The sequence below is a fragment of the Physella acuta genome, unplaced genomic scaffold (assembly GCF_028476545.2).
Source record: "Physella acuta isolate Inbredline_101_S28 unplaced genomic scaffold, ASM2847654v3 ptg000565l, whole genome shotgun sequence".
Taxonomy (NCBI): Eukaryota; Metazoa; Mollusca; class Gastropoda; family Physidae; genus Physella; species Physella acuta.
Genome location: NW_026732084.1, coordinates 698,037 through 721,869, shown reverse-complemented (window position 1 = coordinate 721,869; position 23,833 = coordinate 698,037). Strand labels below are relative to the sequence as shown.

Here is a 23,833-nt window from a genome sequence, read left to right as displayed (position 1 = left end):
TGAGTGTTACTCCTTGGATTTGATTGGCAGGATTATGGGTCATTATTAAACTATTGCCTTTTTAAAAAAAAAATTAGAGCAAAAATGTTAATTAAAAAAAAAGGTCACTTCCACAAACTTCACACTCACCATTTTGAGTTGTTGTCATGTTTGGCAGTTTAAAAAGAACTTGTCTGTACTTTATGTCACTCAGTACTGTACGTTTTTTTTAAATGAGACAACCAGAAATGAAAGTTAATAAAATTTAGGCTTAAAAGATGCAAAGACTCGAAACAAAACTTTTCTGGATATTGCTTGAGATAGTTAAAGTTAAAAGTCCTGCAAAGCTTTTGGTCCTATTTAAGTGATTCTTGCCAAACAAATAAGGATTACTAGTACTTTGAGTCTTGGCTTAACAGCTCTTAGTGACCAATTACAAAAAAGATGCAATTTAATGTGGACAGTTGCCTTTTGTTTTGTTTTTGTAAAGTTAAAATTTGTGAAAAAAAAACTTCTGAAAAGAAAAATAGTTACTAGAGTTCAAAATGTAATTGTTAATTAAAAAAAAATGTAATTGTTAATTTTTAAACCTTTTATGCCATATAAGGTAATTTATTTTTATAGTACAAGAGTGTTTGTATATCTTAGCAACATTCTAAATTTTGATTTGTAAATGTTTTTAAATATTTTTAAATGAAATAAAAAGTTTATGTATTTTGTTATTTTTAAACCACTCTCACCCATCAAGTATAATTGTATTTTTTATATTCATTTCCACTCAATAGAAATGTTGTATTCTTTCATCTCTTCTATCAAAAATACAAACCATTTTTATTTTCTCTTTGTAACTCAGCTAATCAATACTCAAATGTCTTAATTTTTGGTACCATCAGCTTGAAATATGTGTAGTTTTTTTTTTAGTTTTCAGCTTTAGATATCGATTATGAATTTCAAATGACAGATGGTAAGGAATGGTGCCTTGTCCATCTGCCAGGTTTTACGTGAATTCACATTTTCCAATAAGTCTAATTGTGAGGTCAAAGGTTTCTCATTGACCTGACTTGTTATTGGCCATGCATTTGTTAATATTATGAATAAATTTTTAAACGTTTAGTTTATTTTCTTTTTGTGATTGCTAGCCCCAACTTTGATTCTGATATAATTCATTAAAAAAATTCTCTTAAAAATTTCCCAACATTAGTTTGAAGTTCAACAATTTAAGTAGGTTTGAGTAGAAGAATCTGTTTTTAACCCCCTCCCACAGAACAGAAGGGTTTTAACCTCCTCCCACAGAACAGAAGGGTTTTAACCTCCTCCCACAGAACAGAAGGGTTTTTAACCCCCTCCCACAGAACAAAAGGATGTTTTAACGTCCCCCAGAACAATAGTTTTACCCCCCCCCCCCAGCAGTTTAGGGTAAAGTAAACTTTCTCAATCCTGAAGTGATTTTAACCCACACAAACGGCTGGGCTTATTAACATAAATACTGTGTTGATCGTGAATGGGGGTGGGGGGGGGGGGGATATTATAATACAGAAAACTTAACATGTACTTCTCTGATTAATGAACACAACTTTTTTTAAACTGGTTTCCATACCCTGCTTTTGAATTCACCCAAAATGATACATTTTCTAATTATTAAACTATTATCTTACAAATAGCATTTGTACCAAAATATTATGGCGTAAAATACATGACGTCAACAAAATAATTGTCGAAAATTTAAAGTAGGTGTACATTGTACAGGCAATGTAGTATACAAGACATTTTTAATTGCATGATTAGAAAGCGGCTAATTCTATACTGTATGTTCCCTATTCAGTCATTCTGTTTGGCCTATGGGGAGAAGACAATAGCTATTGTCTTTAAGGGACAATAGCCATTCTTCCCCCCCCCCCCCCCCCGTGTGAACATTCGGCCTGTCTTATAAGCGAACGCACAATCAATGCACCTGTACTGTCATTTAATCTGTATGCTTACAGCCATCTAGGTCTTGTAGAGGCCGGCAGTGGCGTAGGCAGGATTTTCTTGGTGTGAGGGGTAACTGAATTTATTAGATATAGGCCTATATAGATTATAATTAAATATAACATATATATATATATAAAATGAACTATATATATATATATATATATTCCCCCTACACAAACCAACGTTACACGATTCCCATACACAATCCAACGTTGTTACACGATTCTCCCAACACAATCCAACGTTACACGATTCCCCCTACACAATCCAACGTTACACGATTCCCCCTACACAATCCAACGTTACACGATTCCCCCTACACAATCCAACGTTACACGATTCCCCCTACACAATCCAACGTTACACGATTCCCCCTACACAATCCAACGTTACACGATTCTCCCTACACAATCCAACGTTACACGATTCCCCCTACACAATCCAACGTTACACGATTCTCCCCCTACACAATCCAACGTTACACGATTCTCCCCCTACACAATCCAACGTTACACGATTCTCCCTACACAATCCAACGTTACACGATTCTCCCCCTACACAATCCAACGTTACACGATTCCCCCTACACAATCCAACGTTACACGATTCTCCCTACACAATCCAACGTTACACGATTCCCCCTACACAATCCAACGTTACACGATTCTCCCCCTACACAATCCAACGTTACACGATTCTCCCCCTACACAATCCAACGTTACACGATTCTCCCTACACAATCCAACGTTACACGATTCTCCCCCTACACAATCCAACGTTACACGATTCCCCCTACACAATCCAACGTTACACGATTCCCCCTACACAATCCAACGTTACACGACTCATCACACGAAACTTAAAAGCAGTGCACAGAGCTTAAAATAGATTTTTAATCTTGGATTGAGGGAGGGTGGGGCGAGTGGTAACAGATGGAAGAACTAAACCTTATTTAAGCTAGGTTCAACGCAAACGTACAAATGGATATTTTTTTACAGAGAGAATAATCACATGTTTTTTTTTTTTTTTTTTTTTTTTTTTTTTTTTTTTACAAACGCTGATCAACACAAAGAATCAAATGACCACAATTCAATCTAAAATATTGGGTTCAACATTTTTTATTTTAAACAATAGAAAAAAGTATGTCACACCACTTTTCTTACCTACGCACCCCCCTCCCCCTTCCCGTCCCCACAAACATTTACATCAAAGATACATGCTATTATTTTAAAAATCAACCACATAAACCAAGCTGTAGGATGAAACTGTCTTAGGGTTTTGTAGTATGAGGTCAATATTTAGGGTTTACTGGGTGGGATCAATAATTTTTTTTTTCGATGGGATCAAGATTTTTTTTTTTGGAGTGGGATCAATATTTGGGGTTTTTTTTTTGGAGTGGGATCAATATTTGGGGTTTTTTTTTTGGAGTGGGATCAATATTTTGGTTTTTTTTTTTTGGAGTGGGATCAATAATTGGGTTTTTTTTTTGGAGTGGGATCAATATTTGGGGTTTATTTTTTTGAGTGGGATCAATATGAGGGTTTCTTGTGCGGGTTCAGTATTTGTAGATGTGTAGGTTGGGATCCGTATTTTGTTTTTATGATTGCCCTTTTATCTTTAAAACCAGCTCTGGGCCATGAGGCTACATGTAATGTTTGGGCCATGAGGCTACATGTAATGTTTGGGCCATGAGGCTACATGTAATGTTTGGGCCATGAGGCTACATTTGTTTGGGCCATGAGGCTACATGTAATGTTTGGGCCATGAGGCTACATGTAATGTTTGGGCCATGAGGCTACATGTAATGTTTGGGCCATGAGGCTACATGTAATGTTTGGGCCATGAGGCTACATGTAATGTTTGGGCCATGAGGCTACATGTAATGTTTGGACCATGAGGCTACATGTAATGTTTGGGCCATGAGGCTACATGTAATGTTTGGGCCATGAGGCTACATGTAATGTTTGGGCCATGAGGCTACATATAATGTTTGGACCATGAGGCTACATTTGTTTGGGCCATGAGGCTACATGTAATGTTTGGGCCATGAGGCTACATGTAATGTTTGGGCCATGAGGCTACATGTAATGTTTGGGCCATGAGGCTACATGTAATGTTTGGACCATGAGGCTACATGTAATGTTTGGGCCATGAGGCTACATGTAATGTTTGGGCCATGAGGCTACATATAATGTTTGGACCATGAGGCTACATTTGTTTGGGCCATGAGGCTACATGTAATGTTTGGGCCATGAGGCTACATGTAATGTTTGGGCCATGAGGCTACATGTAATGTTTGGGCCATGAGGCAACATGTAATGTTTGGACCATGAGGCTACATGTAATGTTTGGGCCATGAGGCTACATTTGTTTGGGCCATGAGGCTACATGTAATGTTTGGACCATGAGGCTACATGTAATGTTTGGGCCATGAGGCTACATGTAATGTTTGGACCATGAGGCTACATGTAATGTTTGGGCCATGAGGCTACATGTAATGTTTGGGCCATGAGGCTACATGTAATGTTTGGGCCATGAGGCTACATGTAATGTTTGGGCCATGAGGCTACATGTAATGTTTGGGCCATGAGGCTACATGTAATGTTTGGGCCATGAGGCTACATGTAATGTTTGGGCCATGAGGCTACATGTAATGTTTGGACCATGAGGCTACATGTAATGTTTGGGCCATGAGGCTACATGTAATGTTTGGGCCATGAGGCTACATGTAATGTTTGGGCCATGAGGCTACATGTAATGTTTGGGCCATGAGGCTACATGTAATGTTTGGACCATGAGGCTACATGTAATGTTTGGGCCATGAGGCTACATGTAATGTTTGGGCCATGAGGCTACATGTAATGTTTGGGCCATGAGGCTACATGTAATGTTTGGGCCATGAGGCTACATGTAATGTTTGGGCCATGAGGCTACATGTAATGTTTGGGCCATGAGGCTACATGCAATGTTTGGGCCATGAGGCTACATGTAATGTTTGGGCCATGAGGCTACATGTAATGTTTGGGCCATGAGGCTACATGTAATGTTTGGACCATGAGGCTACATGTAATGTTTGGGCCATGAGGCTACATGTAATGTTTGGGCCATGAGGCTACATGTAATGTTTGGGCCATGAGGCTACATGTAATGTTTGGGCCATGAGGCTACATGTAATGTTTGGGCCATGAGGCTACATGTAATGTTTGGGCCATGAGGCTACATGCAATGTTTGGGCCATGAGGCTACATGTAATGTTTGGACCATGAGGCTACATGTAATGTTTGGGCCATGAGGCTACATGTAATGTTTGGGCCATGAGGCTACTGTTAGGGCCATGAGGCTACATGCAATGTTAGGACCATGAGGCTACATGTAATGTTTGGACCATGAGGCTACATGTAATGTTAGGGCCATGAGGCTACATTTGTTTGGGCCATGAGGCTACATGTAATGTTTGGGCCATGAGGCTACATGCAATGTTAGGACCATGAGGCTACATGTAATGTTTGGGCCATAAGGCTATATGTAATGTTTGGGCCATGAGGCTACATGTAATGTTTGGGCCATGAGGCTACATTTGTTTGGGCCATGAGGCTACATGTAATGTTTGGGCCATGAGGCTACATATAATGTTTGGGCCATGAGGCTACATTTGTTTGGGCCATGAGGCTACATGTAATGTTAGGACCATGAGGCTACATGTAATGTTTGGACCATGAGGCTACATGTAATGTTTGGGCCATGAGGCTACATGTAATGTTTGGGCCATGAGGCTACATTTGTTTGGGCCATGAGGCTACATGTAATGTTTGGACCATGAGGCTACATGTAATGTTTGGGCCATAAGGCTATATGTAATGTTAGGGCCATGAGGCTACATTTGTTTGGGCCATGAGGCTACATGTAATGTTTGGGCCATGAGGCTACATGTAATGTTTGGGCCATGTAATATTTTGTCCCTGTTATAACTAGATCTTGAAGATACTGCTGGGTTCGATGTGTTACATTAGAAAGTGCTTATTGGGTCTAACGATGGACGAAATAAGCAAGTAGCTTTTCCACCCTTGTATATTAATTTTTCTAAAACGCATAATTAAATTACTGTTAGTCAGTGTTAGTCTAACATTAAAATAATATGGTTTTTATCATAATTTTCTCAAAACTTTTCAGGAATCTTTTGTCGCTCGCGTTATGTAAGCTTTTTTTTTAATTAAAAAAAAACAAAAAAAATACCTCATGATTTTCTTTTTACATTAGAGTATGCAGTGTTTATTTCCCCGAAAGCCTGTTAGATGGAATGAGAGGGTTGCGTATTTCCTCTACCGTTAGACGCCATAAGCACTATCCTTACATTAAAAACAAAGTGACAATTATAGAATATTCTAGTCTTGTCACAAAGGACACTTGGCATCAACTCAATGCAAAGCAACAATAACAGTTTGTTAAGTTCGGGTATACATTATAACAATAAAAAACAAAAGCAACACAAGATGTAAAAACGCTATGGTTAAACACTAGCTCAAGTTAATCCGTTTACTTTTGAATCTGTTCCTTCTTCCATCATATTATCAGTTTCCGACATGTCCACAACTAAAATTGTAGGAATTTCAAAAGTACGCCGGGTTTGGTTATTCCTAGCTTCAGACATGCGCATCTTCCTCCTCCTGCGCCAATAGTATGCGCCGTAAAAGATACACATACAGCCAAAAAACACACCAGCTATAATAAAAGCAACTTTGATCCTATGGTTCGTGTCAAACGATGTTTTGGTCATGACCCGGATGTGAACAGTTTTGAGAGCGACGTCTTGGTCGTTACGCCGCGTGCGACACGTGTACTCGCCAGACACCGACTCATCCGGTTCGTGGAACACTAGCGTCTTCTGGCTGGTCAGTTCCACCCAACTTTTGCTAGCAGCCGAGGTGGCAGATTTGGCAGATGGGATGAGTTGTACGTCCTTAGGGGGCGTCCAATCATGGTCCAACTTCCCGTCCGCTACTAACGCCGTTGTGTTTCCTGGAACGCTGCAGTTGATTACGTTGCCCTCATTTACATCGTCTTTATAAAGAATAACGCTTGTTTTAACGACGATCATCTTCAAACTGCCGCCGTCTGCTGCTGATGTGAGTACAGGTGAAACTAGCGGGACCAGCGAGATAGTGAGGGCCAACAAGAGCAGCGCCCATTGTCTCAGGATACTCCCACAGTTGACCCGGGCTATGGTCTTCAAGTGTTGCATCGTTCGTCTAACTGATCCAAGTCATTGGCTTTATACAGAATTTTTAGTTCGTCCAACTGATCCAAGTCATTGGCTTTATACAGAATTTTTAGTTCGTCCAACTGATCCAAGTCATTGGCTTTATACAGAATTTTTAGTTCGTCCAACTGATCCAAGTCATTAGCTTTATACAGAATTTTTAGTTCGTCCAACTGATCCAAATCATTGGCTTAATACAGAATCACATAACTTTAAGCTTGGCGTAATAGGCACATTCATCTGTAAGCAAACAAAACAAGTTAGTAAATAATTTATAATGGTACGCCATTACATGCATTCATTCAGACGATATGTTCGTACTAGTAAACACGATTTCCCCTACACGTATATAATATATGGGAAATTGTCACAAGATTTTCCAATTGAAGCACACACATTATATATATATATATATATATATATATATATATATACGATGATATTGTAATGACAATAATGTACTTACAACTTCACCGACACGATAACAAAAGAAAAAAGGAGATGATTACATTTATTCTAGTGTAGGAAGCACAGGTCGAGATTTCCATGCCATTTTTGCCCATCTCTATAAAATTAAAACCGAGTTCTGACCCAGTAATTCTGTTGTGATATGCCTGGGGCGTCTAAACAATGGAGCAACAAACTACAGCACTAGCATAAACAAGCCACAGCTGAAGGCTGAATGGCTAGGCGAGATCATGAGGCTTGTCTAGCCTGCAGGTAGTGCTAAGTTCGCTCTCAAATGCTAATGGGTTAAACACAGTGATAAAACTGACAGCAATGTCACTCAGAATAGTGGCGAGTTGAACAACTACATTACAGGCTAGTGGCGAGTTGAACAACTACATTACAGGCTAGTGGCGAGTTGAACAACTACATTACAGGCTAGTGGCGAGTTGAACAACTTCATTACAGACTAGTAGCGAGTTGAACAACTTCATTACAGACTAGTAGCGAGTTGAACAACTTCATTACAGACTAGTAGCGAGTTGAACAACTTCATTACAGACTAGTAGCGAGTTGAACAACTTCATTACAGACTAGTAGCGAGTTGAACAACTTCATTACAGACTAGTAGCGAGTTGAACAACTTCATTACAGACTAGTAGCGAGTTGAACAACTTCATTACAGACTAGTAGCGAGTTGAACAACTTCATTACAGACTAGTAGCGAGTTGAACAACTTCATTACAGACTAGTAGCGAGTTGAACAACTTCATTACAGACTAGTAGCGAGTTGAACAACTTCATTACAGACTAGTAGCGAGTTGAACAACTTCATTACAGACTAGTGGCGAGTTGAACAACTTCATTACAGACTAGTGGCAAAGTAAAAAACTTCATTACAGACTAGTGGCAAAGTAAAAAAACTACATTACAGGCTAGTGGCAAAGTAAAAAAAAAATGCCACAGCGTATCCATGGCAGCCTGACCCTGACGTATTCCATTAAATCATTCAAACTGACACCAAAGTGTGCCCGTTTGAAAATGATGACAGCAAGCTAGCCCAAGGTTGCCAGTTTTTAAAAATTGATTGATGAACTTGTAACAATTGGGTTAATAATGAACTTGTAACAATTGGGTTTGTAATGAACTTGTAACAATTGGGCTTGTGATGAACTTGTAACAATTGGGTTTGTAATGAACTTGTAACAATTGGGTTTGTCATGAACTTGTAACAATTGGGTTAATAATGAACTTGTAACAATTGGGTTTGTCATGAACTTGTAACAATTGGGTTTATAATGAACTTGTAACAATTGGGTTTATGATGAACTTGTAACAATTGGGTTTGTGATGAACTTGTAACAATTGGGTTTATGATGAACTTGTAACAATTGGGTTTATAATGAACTTGTAACAATTGGGTTTCTGATGAACTTGTAACAATTGGGTTTATAATGAACTTGTAACAATTGGGTTTATGATGAACTTGTAACAATTGGGTTTATGATGAACTTGTAACAATTGGGTTTATGATGAACTTGTAACAATTGGGTTTATAATGAACTTGTAACAATTGGGTTTGTGATGAACTTGTAACAATTGGGTTTATAATGAACTTGTAACAATTGGGTTTATAATGAACTTGTAACAATTTGTAAAATAAAACAATTCAAGTACAAACTAGGCCTGTTTCTACTCCCGGCGAAACGGTCTCATTGAATAGAACCCCTGCCAGAGTTTCTTCCAGGCATCTCTTCGCGTGGGTTCAGCCCCCTCCCGTCCCCCCCCCCCGGAAATTTTAGTCCGCCCCCCCCCCCCCCCCCCCCCCGAAAATTTGTAGAGCCCCCCCCCCCCCCGGAGAAAAAAGTATGGAACAAACACTGAACACACCATCAATACTCTTTAGAATTAGCTTGGTCAACAACCGTAAACAATACAACGCATGTAGCTCTTGTTCGGCAGGCCTTATTTTTATTATTATTTTATCTAGTATAAGAAATCAAATTTTTTAAAATGTAAAGATCGTCTAGCTAGGACTTCCATCAAATGTGTCGGTTGTGGGCTGTTGTGGGCTGTTGTGGGCTGCTGTGGGCTGTTGTGGGCTGTTCCAACTCAGTGTGTGGGGAGGGGGGGGGGGTCCAGGTTGTGGGCTGTTCCAACTCAGTGTGTGGGGAGAGGGGTCCACGCTGTACAGTTAGCTGCACTATGCTTGTAGCTTATCAAAACAAAACTTTGTTTATCCTGTAAACTTCATGTAAATCATACATTTGAACTTATGTGCTCGGTTTTAAGAAATAGATCTTCACGGGGAAAAAAAAAAATATCACAATTTTAAAATTAGAGGCACTTTGCTGTTAATAGCTCGATTTGCTTATGAATTGCTGTTGGGTCATAAACAAGATTTTATTCAGGTAGTGGGGGTAAGAAATGCGTGTGGTTGGTGGGATGGTGGGTTGGTGGGATGATGGGTTGGTGGGTTGGTGGGATGATGGGTTGGTGGGTTGGTGGGATGATGGGTTGGTGGGATGATGGGTTGGTGGGTTGGTGGGATGATGGGTTGGTGGGTTGGTGGGATGGTGGGTTGGTGGGATGGTGGGTTGGTGGGATGATGGGTTGGTGGGTTGGTGGGATGGTGGGTTGGTGGGATGATGGGTTGGTGGGTTGGTGGGATGATGGGTTGGTGGGTTGGTGGGATGATGGGTTGGTGGGTTGGTGGGATGGTGGTTACGTCTAGTCTATGAGTGGTCATACAATTGCCTGGAGCAAATATGTCGGTTCAGCAGCTTAGAACACACAATAAGAAACATGTTTCCTAGGGAAATTGACAGCATAGTTTCCTGGTCTTCAATAATGAAAGAATAAATCTCTTTGGTAGACATGGTCTAATCTCTTTGTTAAATATATCACATCCCCACCTAGACCATATTCCCTACCTTAATAGATTTGTAGTGAAATAAAGTAGCTTACCTTTTTTTCCTTCCCATTAGCTCAACTGTACGGCCTACATGAACGTGATATCACATGACGATACACTGGGAAAAAAAGATAAAGAGACAGTTAGAAACGGTGATATCACTCGACTAGAAACTAAGAAAGATAAAGACAAATTAGTAAAATGATCTTTGACCTCCATTTATTAAAATCTCATAGCGGTCCAAATCATCCAATGATTTAGTGGATGTTGTAAACAGTTCGACAGGTGTTCGTGCATGCTATAAACAGCTAGATAGGTCTCAATTCAGAGTTTAAGACAACTTCCGTTTCGTTTGTATATACACTCCAATAAAAAAGCTCCCTAATAAAACTTCCAATAAATAAAACCGCCCGTAAAAACCTCCCATAAATAAAAACCTAAAATAAAAACCTCCCAAAAAAAAAAACCCTCCCTAAAACTCAGATCAAACATTCCATAAATAAAAACTTCCATAAAAAATCTCCCTAAAAAATAAAGCTTCACATAAATAAAACCACCCATAAAAATCTCCCTATAAATCTCCCTAAAAACCGCCCATAAATAAACCTCCCGTAAATAAAACCTCCCATAAACAAACCTGACAGATTATTTAAATGAGGAGGTGTGGCCTGCACGAATAATATTGCACACCTAATTAATGCATAGTGTCTTGTACATGGATTAAAAGTCGAGTTTTTTCCTTGGCTTGTGTAGGGGACATTTGACCTAAGAGCTAAATGCAGCCTTTGTGTAGGGAACAGTTGACCTAAGAGATAAATGCAGCATTTTTGTAGGGGACAGTTGACTTAAGAGCTAAATGCAGCATTTGTGTAGGGGACAGTTGACCTAAGAGCTAAATGCAGCATTTGTGTAGGGAACAGTTGACCTAAGAGCTAAATGCAGCATTTTTGTAGGGAACAGTTGACCTAAGAGCTAAATGCAGCATTTGTGTAGGGGACAGTTGACTTAAGAGCTAAATGCAGCATTTGTGTAGGGGACAGTTGACCTAAGAGCTAAATACAGCATTTGTGTATGGGACAGTTGACCTAAGAGCTTAATGCAGCCTTTTTGTAGGGGACAGTTGACATAAGAGCTTAATTGCAGCCTTGTCTTATTTGGGGAGCTTGCATGAAGATTGTGGATAGAAGAGTTGAGTAACTATCTTTTAATGGACGGATATCTTATTCACAATTTGATAACATCACAAATATTGATCAAATAAATTAATGAAATTACAGATAGTTAACAATACAGATTGATAAAATATCAATTCTGATACAACATACGAGTAATTGCGTTTTTTACTGAACAAGATGATAGGATCTAATGCGTTAGCAGCCGTTAGCTCAACACTCTGGTGGCGTGGGTATGGAACCTAAGCAGTCGTTTTTGTTTGTTTTAATGTTCCCATCCAAAAAGTGGACAGAAGGAAATCTCAAAGAAAATGGCTCTAAATCATTGCTATTTTTTTGACGTTTGGTTTAATAATTTATTCATTTATTATTGATATGAGCTTCGCGATCGGAAGAAACCGCCTCAGGCGGATCACAGGTTTTGTTTTGAAAGTTGTTTCCCAATTTAAAAAAAATACAAATGGGGTGCATCAATGCGACACATACACGTACGGGGACGTGCTACCGACATCCGCGCACAGCGCAGCGCTCGCTAGGATGTATATACTAGCTGTACCGGGCAGGATTTCAAGTGAAAAAAGCAACATTTCCATGGTAAATTGTTAGATAATTTCTTCTATATATTTTCTTTTTTTGCCTCAGTGTCACCGCCCCTTTAAACTCTGGTGACACCCGGCGCGGTCCGTATTCCCAGCCCCCGCGACGCCTCTGCATAACATTAACATGTTGTATGGTCTTACAACTCTCTTAAAACATGGATGGGGTTTCATACCTTACACTGTAACACGTTGTTACCCATCCCCGCAACTAAAAAGGAAGCTATTTACTGTAAGATACATTATGGGTGTAATCCATCCAGTTGCATAGGATTAAAAGAAATAGTTCTCTCATTATAAAATATGTGCGGATTTAACCCCGCCACAGTACCAAATATGTTAACGAAATATGTTATTGTTAAGAAATTAATAATGGTAAGCCACTGGTAACATACACTTGCGAATAAAATGTGAACCTTAAAATGTATGTAAATCAGAATTGACATAATATGCGGATAAATAATTCAGGTCATGTCTAATACTGACATGGTATGTGGAGAAATCATTCAGGCAATAATTAATAGTGACATGGTATGTGGAGAAATCATTCAGGTCATGTTTAATACTGACATGGTAAGAGAAAACATTATTCAGGTCATGCCTTGTTGTTTCTCGAATTGTCTCGTATCTAGCCGCTAGCTATTTCCAGCTACACGGAAAAGGTGTGTCGTTCGTGTGTCTGTGAGTAAGTAAATGCACGTGAGATCTGCTTGTAAAAAGGTAGGGTCACGTGACGTTAGACCTCGCGGGCAAAGCTGAAATAAGGGGAGATAAGGGGAGAGTTTTTATATTTAGTTCATGTGCTTTTTGTTCATGTTTACGTTGTTGATGTGCTGACTAGCTGAAGCTATGTTAATATATATATATATATATATATATATATATATATATATATATATATATATATATATATGTGTGTGTGTGTGTGTGTGTATGCCTCTTTATATACTTATATAATGTAACTAACATAGATTTATATTTGTGTGTATATGGTGTATATTATACATTTATAGATACACACACACACACATATATATATATATATATATATATATATATATATATATATATATATATATATATATATATATATATATATATATATATATATATATTTGTATATATGTGTTTAAAACGTACCTAGTTCTCAGCAAGAAGCGGCGATATAGTAGTCTACAAATCAATTTACACAACACATTTACAATTGACCGACACAATCAGAAATAAATAACGTATCAGATATGTCTGATATTGAATCCATTTTTTTACTCCTACGCCCCCCCCCTCCTCCATCCCCATAACTCTCCTAAAATGAATATCTTACGTTCTAAGAACTACGCGAAAATTGTTCCAACGGTATTTATTTTAAAAAGCATAACACCACAAACTTGAATAAACCACATCCACAAACCACATGGGACATTTTCACCTTCACCAAATGAAAAAAAAAACAAAAAAAAAAACAACCCAAACTCACAACTAGGTCAAAGTTCGGACGATTCTCGCCGTCTTCTGTTTGAAAGTTAGTTTTATTTTCGGCAATCTACTTCAGGGATTATAGGATTTTTTTAATTGCTCAAATACACTACTTACTAGACTCTTTCCGTCAAATATTAAAAATTATTTTTGTATGACAGTAATTGTTTCAATCGGTTAATTATTTTTGTCTGACATAAAATTGATTAATTGAAGCGATTCATAATTTCGAGTGACACTGAAACTGATTAATTCATGATACCAAACTTCAAAATTAGCCTCATTGATAATTAATTACTGACGGACAATACATTACTTCAATTAGTTAGTAACTGAAGATATATTTAATAAGACTTATTGCACAAAAACACTAGTAAAATAATGCTTATAGTAATTGTGGCATTTAAAAAAATTACATAGGCCGTTTTTTTTTAAAAATAAATAACAAAACAAACTTCTATAAATTGTAACCTGATTGAATGGATTTTTCTAATATTTTGCAATAAAGTGTGATATCGGGCTATATAAATATAGAAGTATGTGACGATGATTTGGATCAGTTACATTTTTGGGAATATATTTCAATAGAGAAATCCGAAATTATTAAGCACTAATTATTACAAGATGATATACTCCATTCCAGAGGCATAGCGGGGGGGGGGGTGCGGACAAAACCGGGTGACACCAAGCCAAAGCAAAATACTTAGGGGGGGGGTGCAAATCGAAAATTTAAGGGGAGGGGGGTGCAAATCAAAAATTGAAAGGTTGTCCCCGGAAAGGGTTGCTACGCCTCTGAAGTGCCGCACCAGTCGACACCCGACCTCGTTACGCCACTACTCCACTCAACTGAACCCTGCCTTGTACTGCAATCCCCTGAACCCCTTGCACTATACTACACCCACTACACTCTCCTGAAACTGCTCCACTCCCGTGAACCCTCTGCACTATACTGCACACCCGTAAACCCACTGCACTATACTGCACTCCTGTAAACTCCCTGCACTTTACTGCACTCCTCTGTACCCCTGTACTGTATTGCACTATACTGCACTAAATATTTCCCATCTAACTTTCCTTCATCCCTGGCATTAGCACCATCCTTAATATTAAGTTACAATTAGGGATTTGAACCTCGACCACTGCGAAGAACTAGATCTAGCAAGCCAACACCCAGTCAACTCTGCTATCCCGCTACATGCCGATTATTAAAAATTTATCTTTATGAGATACTATATTGGACGCAGAAACATTTTGCCTTTTTTACAGCAGATACTTATTGAGTGAAACGCAAAAATATATGTATTAGAACTAAATATGTATGATTTAAAGCATAATATAAGAGGTAATTACTTTCTCCCCAAATTTATAGCAGTTTAAAATTTAGTTATTTAGTTGATAGGCCATTTCATTCCATAAACAAGACAACATGTACTGTTTGGCTTTAAGTAAACATTGACATTCACATATCTGTTCATTTTATCCTCTGTCCCAAAGACTCTTACGTTTCCTGCTAACTACAATCGTTTAGAACAATCTACATATTCATTATGTAAAAAAAGGTAGGGTAATATATCATTTGGTCAGGTAAAATACAATATTAAATAAATTACTTTTATCTCCACACAGGTCTTAATGTACGAACTTTTTATTCAATCATACTGCCAGTATCAGGACATGTGAAGATGATGTATTCCACTAGAGTGTAGAGATGATGTGTTCTACTAGAGTGTAGAGATGATGTGTTCTACTAGAGTTTAGTGAGTGTAGTGTTAATGTGTTCCATTAGAGTATAGTGATGATGTTTTCTACTGGAGTGTAGTGATGATGTGTTCTACTAGAGTGTAGTGATAATGTGTTTTACTAGAGTGTAGTGATGATGTGTTCTATTATAGTGTAGAGATGATGTGTTCTACTAGAGTGTATGGTTAATGTGTTCCACTAGAGTGTAGAGATGATGTGTTCTATTGGAGTGTAGAGATGATGTGTTGTGTAGTGTTAATGTGTCCCTCTAGAGTGTAGTGAGTGTAGTGATGATGTGTTCCACTAGAGTGTAGTGATGATGTGTTCCACTAGAGTGTAGAGATGATGTGTTCTACTAGAGTGTAGTGATGTTGTGTTCTATTAGAGTGTAGAGATGATGTGTTCTAATAGAGTGTAGTGATATATGTTCCACTAGACTGTAGAGATGATGTGTTCCATTAGAGCGTAAAGATGATGTGTTCTACTGGAGTGTAGAGATGATGTGTTCTACTATGTCATGATAATGTTTTCTGACAAAGAAATATTTAAGTTGAATGATAGAATCACCACCCTCCTAAACATTACTTACCAGTCTCTTAATAAATCCTAAACTGCTCTCTTAAACAATCCTTTACAATTTTCCTAAACAATCCTTTACAACTGTTCTGAACAATCCTTTACCATTTTCCTAAACAATCATTTACCACTTTCCTAAACAATCCTTTACCACTCCCCTAAACATTCCTTTACCACTCTCCTAAAAAATCCTTCACCATTCTCCAAAACAATCCTTTACAAATCTCTTAAAAAGAACTTAACCATTCTTCTTAACAATCCTTTACCACTCTCCTAAACAATCCTTTACCACTCTTCTAAACAATCTGTTAGAACTGTTCTTCTAATGAAAAATTTATAGTTGAGTGAAGCATTAAACTATGTGTCAAATTATGAATCCATTTAATGAGTTTGAGTTGGGGAACTTGAAAGGGAGAAAAATTGCAATCTTTTTCATTCAACAGTCAATTTACTTGACTTCCTGTTTAGACATAGTGAGTAAATCCACTTGACTTTTGGATAACTCTTACTAAATAAAATCTGACAACAAAATATAAGTGCACATTTAGTCTTCAAGGTTATCATTTAGTAACCATTTCAAGGTTATCAGACAGAACCATTTGAAACCAGTTCATTAGATGGTTATTTCAGGGTAATCATAGAGTGCAAGGTTTCTCCCCTACAACATTATTTTACTATAAACATAATCTTAATACAAATCATCATTCCATCCGGCTATATAAATAAAATAGAAAGTTATTTAATGGGTAAAACAAATGCAAAATTTATATTTGGTGTAATATAGATCACATATAATTTTAAAAATAATTAAATAAAGAAGAAAATCTTAGCTTTCTTTAAATTTAACTAATTATTGACAAAAATAATGTGACAAAATATTTTTGTGACTAGTTGGCATTTTAATAACATTTTAAAATGACTAGCAGTAAATAAAAGATCAAACATCTGATATTCTATTTAAAATTTTAGTTTAAAAATTATCTTAGATCATTACTCAAAATTACTCTTAGTATTTTATTCTTTAAAATATATTAATCAATTATTAAAATTAAGAATTAAAGTAACTGTAATGACTCAAAGATAATTCTTGCCTTTACAGAAGCAGATAAACAACTGTTCATCTATATAACCAAGTGTAGGTTTTACAACCAGCTTGAATGACGAAAAATTATGAAATACATCCATTTAGTTTGACACTAGTTTAGATTACATAAAATTTACATGCAAATGACAATTATTTTTGCAGTTTCATGTTGCCATCAATTCTACTTAAAGAATGCATGATACAACAAGCAGTAGTTTGCTGTAATAAATCATATGACTACAAACAACACCAAACACAATCAAACACGTATGTACACCATTATTAACTTAGACATGAGTACATTTATGGATATTTGCCATTATAATGTAGAAATATCTCTGCTTCTATATTCATTCCAGTAGCTAAACTTTCTAGACACCAGAGAAAAAAACCATCTAACAAAGACGATTGGCACAAAATAACTTCTCTACCAGACAGAATACCCATCTAACAGAACATGTGCACAGTTAAACACATACAATTGTACAAAAGTTACTGAGAACTTGTAGTTACAAAATTTCTGTTCAATAAACACTTGACTGAAATAAAATTGCATAAACATACTACTTTTGGTGTTAATGTCAAAGTTATTGGGTTAAAATGTTTAAATTACTTAAGGTTGATTAAAGACTTGATGCCACATAGATCAATGATTTGATGCCACTTACTATTTAGACCAATGACTTGATGCCACCTACAATATAGATCAATGAGTTGTTGCCACCTACTATATAGATCAATGACTTGATGCCACTAAACATATAGATCAATGACTTGATGCCACTTACTACATAGATCAATGACTAGATGTCAACTAATATATAGATTTTAACTGAATTTAACCAATGCAAATGTGTTAAGCATGAGATATGAAGTGGCTTTTGCAGCAGTACAGCATAAGTTAAGGTACTCTAATTGACACATTCACTTGCTCACCTCTTAAAAATAGTTCAAACATTTGTTAAATAAATGTTAAGCTAAATTAGCTTTAGAAAAAAAAAAGATCGAAGTAATTTTGCTGAAGAATTAACAACAAAATCAATGTATAAATATAGCCTTTAAGAAAATATTTCTGATCTTTGTCTTTTAAGGTTTCTTTTTATATTAAACTCTGCTGTGATTAAGTTAGCCCTATCAACAATGTGAAAATGATAGGCCTTTTGCTTACAAAAGTAATAAAAAAACGTTTTGATAACAAGCTTTTATGTAATAACTAGCCGTCCCGGCCAGGCCCGGCACTGGCCTCAATGAAAAACCTATATGTAAAGGATTATGACTTGTGTGTTTAGTAATCAGCATATATATCCGGCATTGCCCAGGTTTAGGAAATATATTGCTTTCCGAATTAACCCTAACCACAACCAACCAAAACCAAAACACAAAAAAAAAACACCGCAAACATAACACATCGCAAACACAAATAAAAACACAAACGAAAACATAAACATAAACACAAACACAACACAACCTTACAGAAGACACAAACACAACTCAAATAAAAAGCAAACGAAAAAACCCCAAATCCAAACGCAAACACAAACCCAACCAAAAAACGCAAACCCAAACCCAAAGAAAACACAAACGCAAACATAAACGCAAAGTGCTCACAGTCTAGCCCGGGACGCCAAATTGCATCATGCTGGGGCGCCGGCGGAACCACATGATTCAACTTAGTAAACGACTCAAGTACCCCAACTTATTCATAGTTTTTTGCCCTTATTTAAATGAACGTAGGCGCAGGGGCGTAGCGAGGGGGGGGGCGGGGGGGTGCGGACCGCACCAGGTGACACCATTTAGGGGGGTGACACCAAGGCAAAAAATAGCGAAATATATGAGAAAAACTTGAGGGGGGGGGTGCAAATCGAAAGTTTGAGGGGGGGGGGGGTGCAAATCGAAAACTCGAGGGGGGGGGGGGTGCAAATCGAAAGTTTGCGGGGGGGGGGGTGCAAATCGAAAACTCGAGGGGGGGGGTGCAAATCGAAAGTTTGAGGGGGGGGGGGTGCAAATCGAAAACTTGAAAGTTTGTCCCCGGGAAGGGTCGCAACGCCTCTGGGGGGGTGACACCATTGAGTGCCGCACCGGGTGACACCCGACCTCGCTACGCCACTGCGTAGGCGTCATAGCGAACACGGGTGCCGGAGGCCGCCCGGATTCGATTTAGTTAAAGACTATAGTAACCTTTTTTATCCATAGTCTATCGCACTGTTTAATACGAAATTATACTCATACAATAGCCTAGGACGCCAAATCGAAACCTGCCCGGGCGCCGGCGGACGCGCCTGGCCCCAAGCTTATCCGCAAACATAGAGGAAATTTAGGAGCTGGTTTCTACACTGTTATTGATTTAAAATAATATTGTATACAATAAATAAAAGGCAGTATTTAAAATACCTACAACATTTCACTTGATCAATCCATGCTAATTATGTAATTATTTTTTCCCAACGACAAAACAAAGTAATAAAAATTGAATGTCCCCCCCCCCCCCCACATGTATGATTTTTAAAGGGAAGTAATTGCGATTCCCTAATTTTTCAAGGGAAATAATGAGTGCTAAAGGACTAAAAGTAAATAATTTTCAGACAGAATTAGAATTTTTGTGAAGGGTGATACATATTCTTTAATTTTGTTTATAGCACATGCTGCCGTCAATTATTACTATAAGTTTGGAAAATGAAACTTGCTTTATCACAGCTTGAATATTAATTTTTTAATATAATTAATTTAGATGATGAGCACTGCAGATTTATGGCGAGCATAGAACTATCCTAGAAACCTTTGCAATCCCCTGCACTATAGAGAGCCCCTTGCACTCCCATAAATCCCTGCACTATACTGCACTTCCGTAAACCCCTCTGCACAATACTGCAATCCCATAAACCCACTGTACTATATATACTGCACTCCCTTAAACCCAAAGCACTAAACTGCACTCCCTTAAACCCAAAGCACTAAACTGCACTCCCGTAAACCCCCTGCACTATACTGCACTCCCGTAAACCCACAGCACTATACTGCACTCTAGTAGTCCCTCTGCATTATACTGCACTCCCGTAACCCCATGCACTAAACTGTACACCATTAAACCCACTGCACTATACTGCACTCCCTTAAACCCACAGCACTAAACTGCACTCCCTTAAACCCCCTGCACTATACTGCACTCCCGTAAACCCACTGCACTATACTGCACTCCCGTAAACCCACTGCACTATACTGCACTCCCGTAAACCCCCTGCACTATACTGCACTCCCGTAAACCCACAGCACTATACTGCACTCTAGTAGTCCCTCTGCATTATACTGCACTCCCGTAACCCCATGCACTAAACTGTACACCATTAAACCCACTGCACTATACTGCACTCCCTTAAACCCACAGCACTAAACTGCACTCCCGTAAACCCCCTGCACTATACTGCACTCCCGTACACCCCCTGCACTATACTGCACTCCCGTACACCCCCTGCACTATACTGCACTCCCGTAAACCCCCTGCACTATACTGCACTCCCGTAAACCCCCTGCACTATACCGCACTCTCGTAAACCCCTCTGCACAATAATGCAATCCCATAAACCCACTGTACTATATATACTGCACTCCATTAAACCCACAGCACTAAACTGCACTCCCGTAAACCCCCTGCACTATACTGCACTCCCGTAAACCCCCTGCACTATACTGCACTCCCGTAAACCCCCTGCACTATACTGCACTCCCGTAAACCCCCTGCACTATACTGCACTCCCGTAAACCCCCTGTACTATACTGCACTCCCGTAAACCCCCTGCACTATACTGCACTCCCGTAAACCCCCTGCACTATACTGCACTCCCGTAAACCCACTGTACTATATATACTGTACTCCTTTAAACCCCCTGCACTATACTGCACTCCCGTAAACCCACTGCACTATATTGCACTCCCGTAAACCCCCTGCACTATACTGCACTCCCGTAAACCCCCTGCACTATACTGCACTCCCGTAAACCCACTGCACTATACTGCACTCCCGTAAACCCACTGCACTATACTGCACTCCCGTAAACCCACTGCACTATACTGCACTCCCGTAAACCCCCTGCACTATAATGCACTCCCGTAAACCCCTGCACTTTACTGCACTCCTCTGTACCCCTGTACTGTATTGCACTATACTGCACTAAATATTTCCCATCTAACTTTCCTTCATCCCTGACATTAGCACCATCCTTAATATTAAGTTACAATTAGGGATTTGAACCTCGACCACTGCGAAGAACTAGATCTAGCAAGCCAACACCCAGTCAACTCTGCTATCCCGCTACATGCCGATTATTAAAAATTTATCTTTATGAGTTACTATATTGGACGCAGAAACATTTTGCCTTTTTGTACAGCAGATACTTATTGAGTGAAACGCAAAAATATATGTATTAGAACTAAATATGTATGATTTAAAGCATAATAAAGAAGTAATTACTTTCTCCCACAATTTATAGCAGTTTAAAATTTAGTTATTTAGTTGATAGGCCATTTCATTCCATAAACAAGACAACATGTATTATTTGGCTTTAAATAAACATTGACATTCACATATCTGTTCATTTTATCCTCTGTCCCAAAGACTCTTACGTTTTCTGCTAACTACAATCGTTTAGTAGAATCTACATATTCATTATGTAAAACAAGTATGGTGATATATCATTTGGTCAGGTAAAATACAATATTAAATAAATTACTTTTATCTCCACACAGGTCTTAATGTACGAACTTTTTATTCAATCATCCCGCCAGTATCAGGACATGTGAAGATGATGTATTCCACTAGAGTGTAGAGATGATGTGTTCTACTAGAGTGTAGGAATAATGTGTTCCACTAGAGTGTAGGGATGATGTGTTCTATTGGAGTGTAGAGATGATGTGTTGTGTAGTGTTAATGTGTTCCTCTAGAGTGTAGTGAGTGTAGTGATGATGTGTTCCACTAGAGTGTAGTGATGTTGTGTTCTATTAGAGTGTAGAGATGATGTGTTCTACTAGAGTGTAGGGTTAATGTGTTCCACTAGAGTGTAGAGATGATGTGTTTCACTAGAGTGTAGAGATGATGTGTTTTAGTAGAGTGTAGTGATGATGTGTTCTATTAGAGTGTAGAGGTGATGTGTTCTACTAGAGCAGGGGTCTCCAAACTACGGCCCGCGGGCCGAATGCGGCCCGCGAGGTCCTCTCATCCGGCCCGCGGAGATCCTTTGGTCCACAGAAAAAACGTTTGTTGGCGATGGCTGAGGAACTTTGCCTAGAAAAATCAAAGACATGCCTGGAAGAAACTGGCCCCAGAAGAAACTGGCCCCCGAACTGAAATTTGATAGTTAATGCGGCTCTCGGACTGAAAAGTTTGGAGACCCCTGTACTAGAGTGTAGGGTAATGTGTTCCACTAGAGTGTAGTGACGATGTTATCCACTAGAGTGTAGTGATGATGTTATGAACTAGAGTGTAGTGATGATGTGTTCCACTACAGTGTAGTGATGATGTGTTCCACTAGAGTGTAGAGATGATGTGTTCCACTAGAGTGTAGTGATGATGTGTTCTATTTGAGTGTAGAGATGATGTGTTCTACTAGAGTGTAGTGATGTATGTTCCACTAGACTGTAGAGATGATGTGTTCTACTAGAGTGTAGGGTTAATGTGTTCCACTAGAGTGTAGGGATGATGTGTTCTATTGGAGTGTAGAGATGATGTGTTGTGTAGTGTTAATGTGTTCCTCTAGAGTGTAGTGAGTGTAGTGATGATGTGTTCCACTAGAGTGTAGTGATGATGTGTTTCACTAGAGTGTAGAGATGATGTGTTCTACTAGAGTGTAGTGATGTTGTGTTCTATTAGAGTGTAGAGATGATGAGTTCTATTAGAGTGTAGAGATGATGTGTTCTACTAGAGTGTAGGGTTAATGTGTTCCACTAGAGTGTAGAGATGATGTGTTTCACTAGAGTGTAGAGATGGTGTGTTCTATTAGAGTGTAGAGATGATGTGTTCCACTAGAGTGTAGTGATGATGTGTTCCACTAGAGTGTAGAGATGATGTGTTCTACTAGAGTGTAGTGATGATGTGTTTCACTAGAGTGTAGAGATGATGTTTTCTACTAGAGTGTAGTGATGTATGTTCCACTAGACTGTAGAGATGATGTGTTCTACTAGAGTGTAGGGTTAATGTGTTCCACTAGAGTGTAGGGATGATGTGTTCTATTAGAGTGTAGAGATGATGTGTTCTATTAGAGTGTAGAGATTATGTGTTCTACTAGAGTGTAGGGTAATGTGTTCCACTAGAGTGTAGTGACGATGTCATCCACTAGAGTGTAGTGATGATGTTATGAACTAGAGTGTAGTGATGATGTGTTCCACTAGAGTGTAGAGATGATGTGTTCTACTAGAGTGTAGGGTTAATGTGTTCCACTAGAGTGTAGGGATGATGTGTTCTATTAGAGTGTAGAGATGATGAGTTCTATTAGAGTGTAGTGATGATGTGTTCTACTAGAGTGTAGGGTTAATGTGTTCCACTAGAGTGTAGAGATGATGTGTTTCACTAGAGTGTAGAGATGGTGTGTTCTATTAGAGTGTAGAGATGATGTTTTCCACTAGAGTGAAGAG

At 38.5% G+C, this 23,833-nt stretch overlaps 1 protein-coding gene and 1 long non-coding RNA gene across 7 annotated transcripts; one reads left to right on the top strand and one right to left on the bottom strand.

Moving 5' to 3' along the window:
• Window positions 1–5,812: 5,812 nt before the first annotated feature.
• On the bottom strand, window positions 5,813–13,834 carry LOC131946600 (uncharacterized). 6 transcript variants are annotated; one of them, XM_059307483.1, is made up of 4 exons: window positions 13,477–13,793; window positions 12,907–13,091; window positions 10,622–10,686; window positions 5,813–7,447 (listed from the first exon to the last, which is right to left on the bottom strand). In XM_059307483.1, exon 4 carries the CDS (start codon window positions 7,187–7,189, stop codon window positions 6,470–6,472), a length of 720 nt encoding a protein of 239 aa, XP_059163466.1. In that variant the 5' UTR covers window positions 7,190–7,447; window positions 10,622–10,686; window positions 12,907–13,091; window positions 13,477–13,793; the 3' UTR covers window positions 5,813–6,469. The 6 variants fall into 6 exon arrangements, with proteins under 6 accessions (XP_059163466.1, XP_059163467.1, XP_059163470.1 ...); XM_059307484.1 differs by lacking the exon at window positions 12,907–13,091 and adding an exon at window positions 7,674–7,772; XM_059307487.1 differs by lacking the exons at window positions 12,907–13,091; window positions 13,477–13,793 and adding an exon at window positions 13,814–13,834.
• On the top strand, window positions 12,235–18,350 carry LOC131946601 (uncharacterized). The gene is made up of 3 exons (XR_009387722.1): window positions 12,235–12,334; window positions 17,375–17,479; window positions 17,572–18,350. It is a non-coding gene; the product is annotated as an uncharacterized LOC131946601 (long non-coding RNA).
• Window positions 18,351–23,833: the final 5,483 nt, after the last annotated feature.

Coding starts and splice junctions, on each gene's coding strand:
- LOC131946600 (XM_059307487.1), bottom strand. CDS start 7,189: ATGCAACACTTGAAGACCATAGCCCGGGTCAACTGTGGGAGTATCCTG.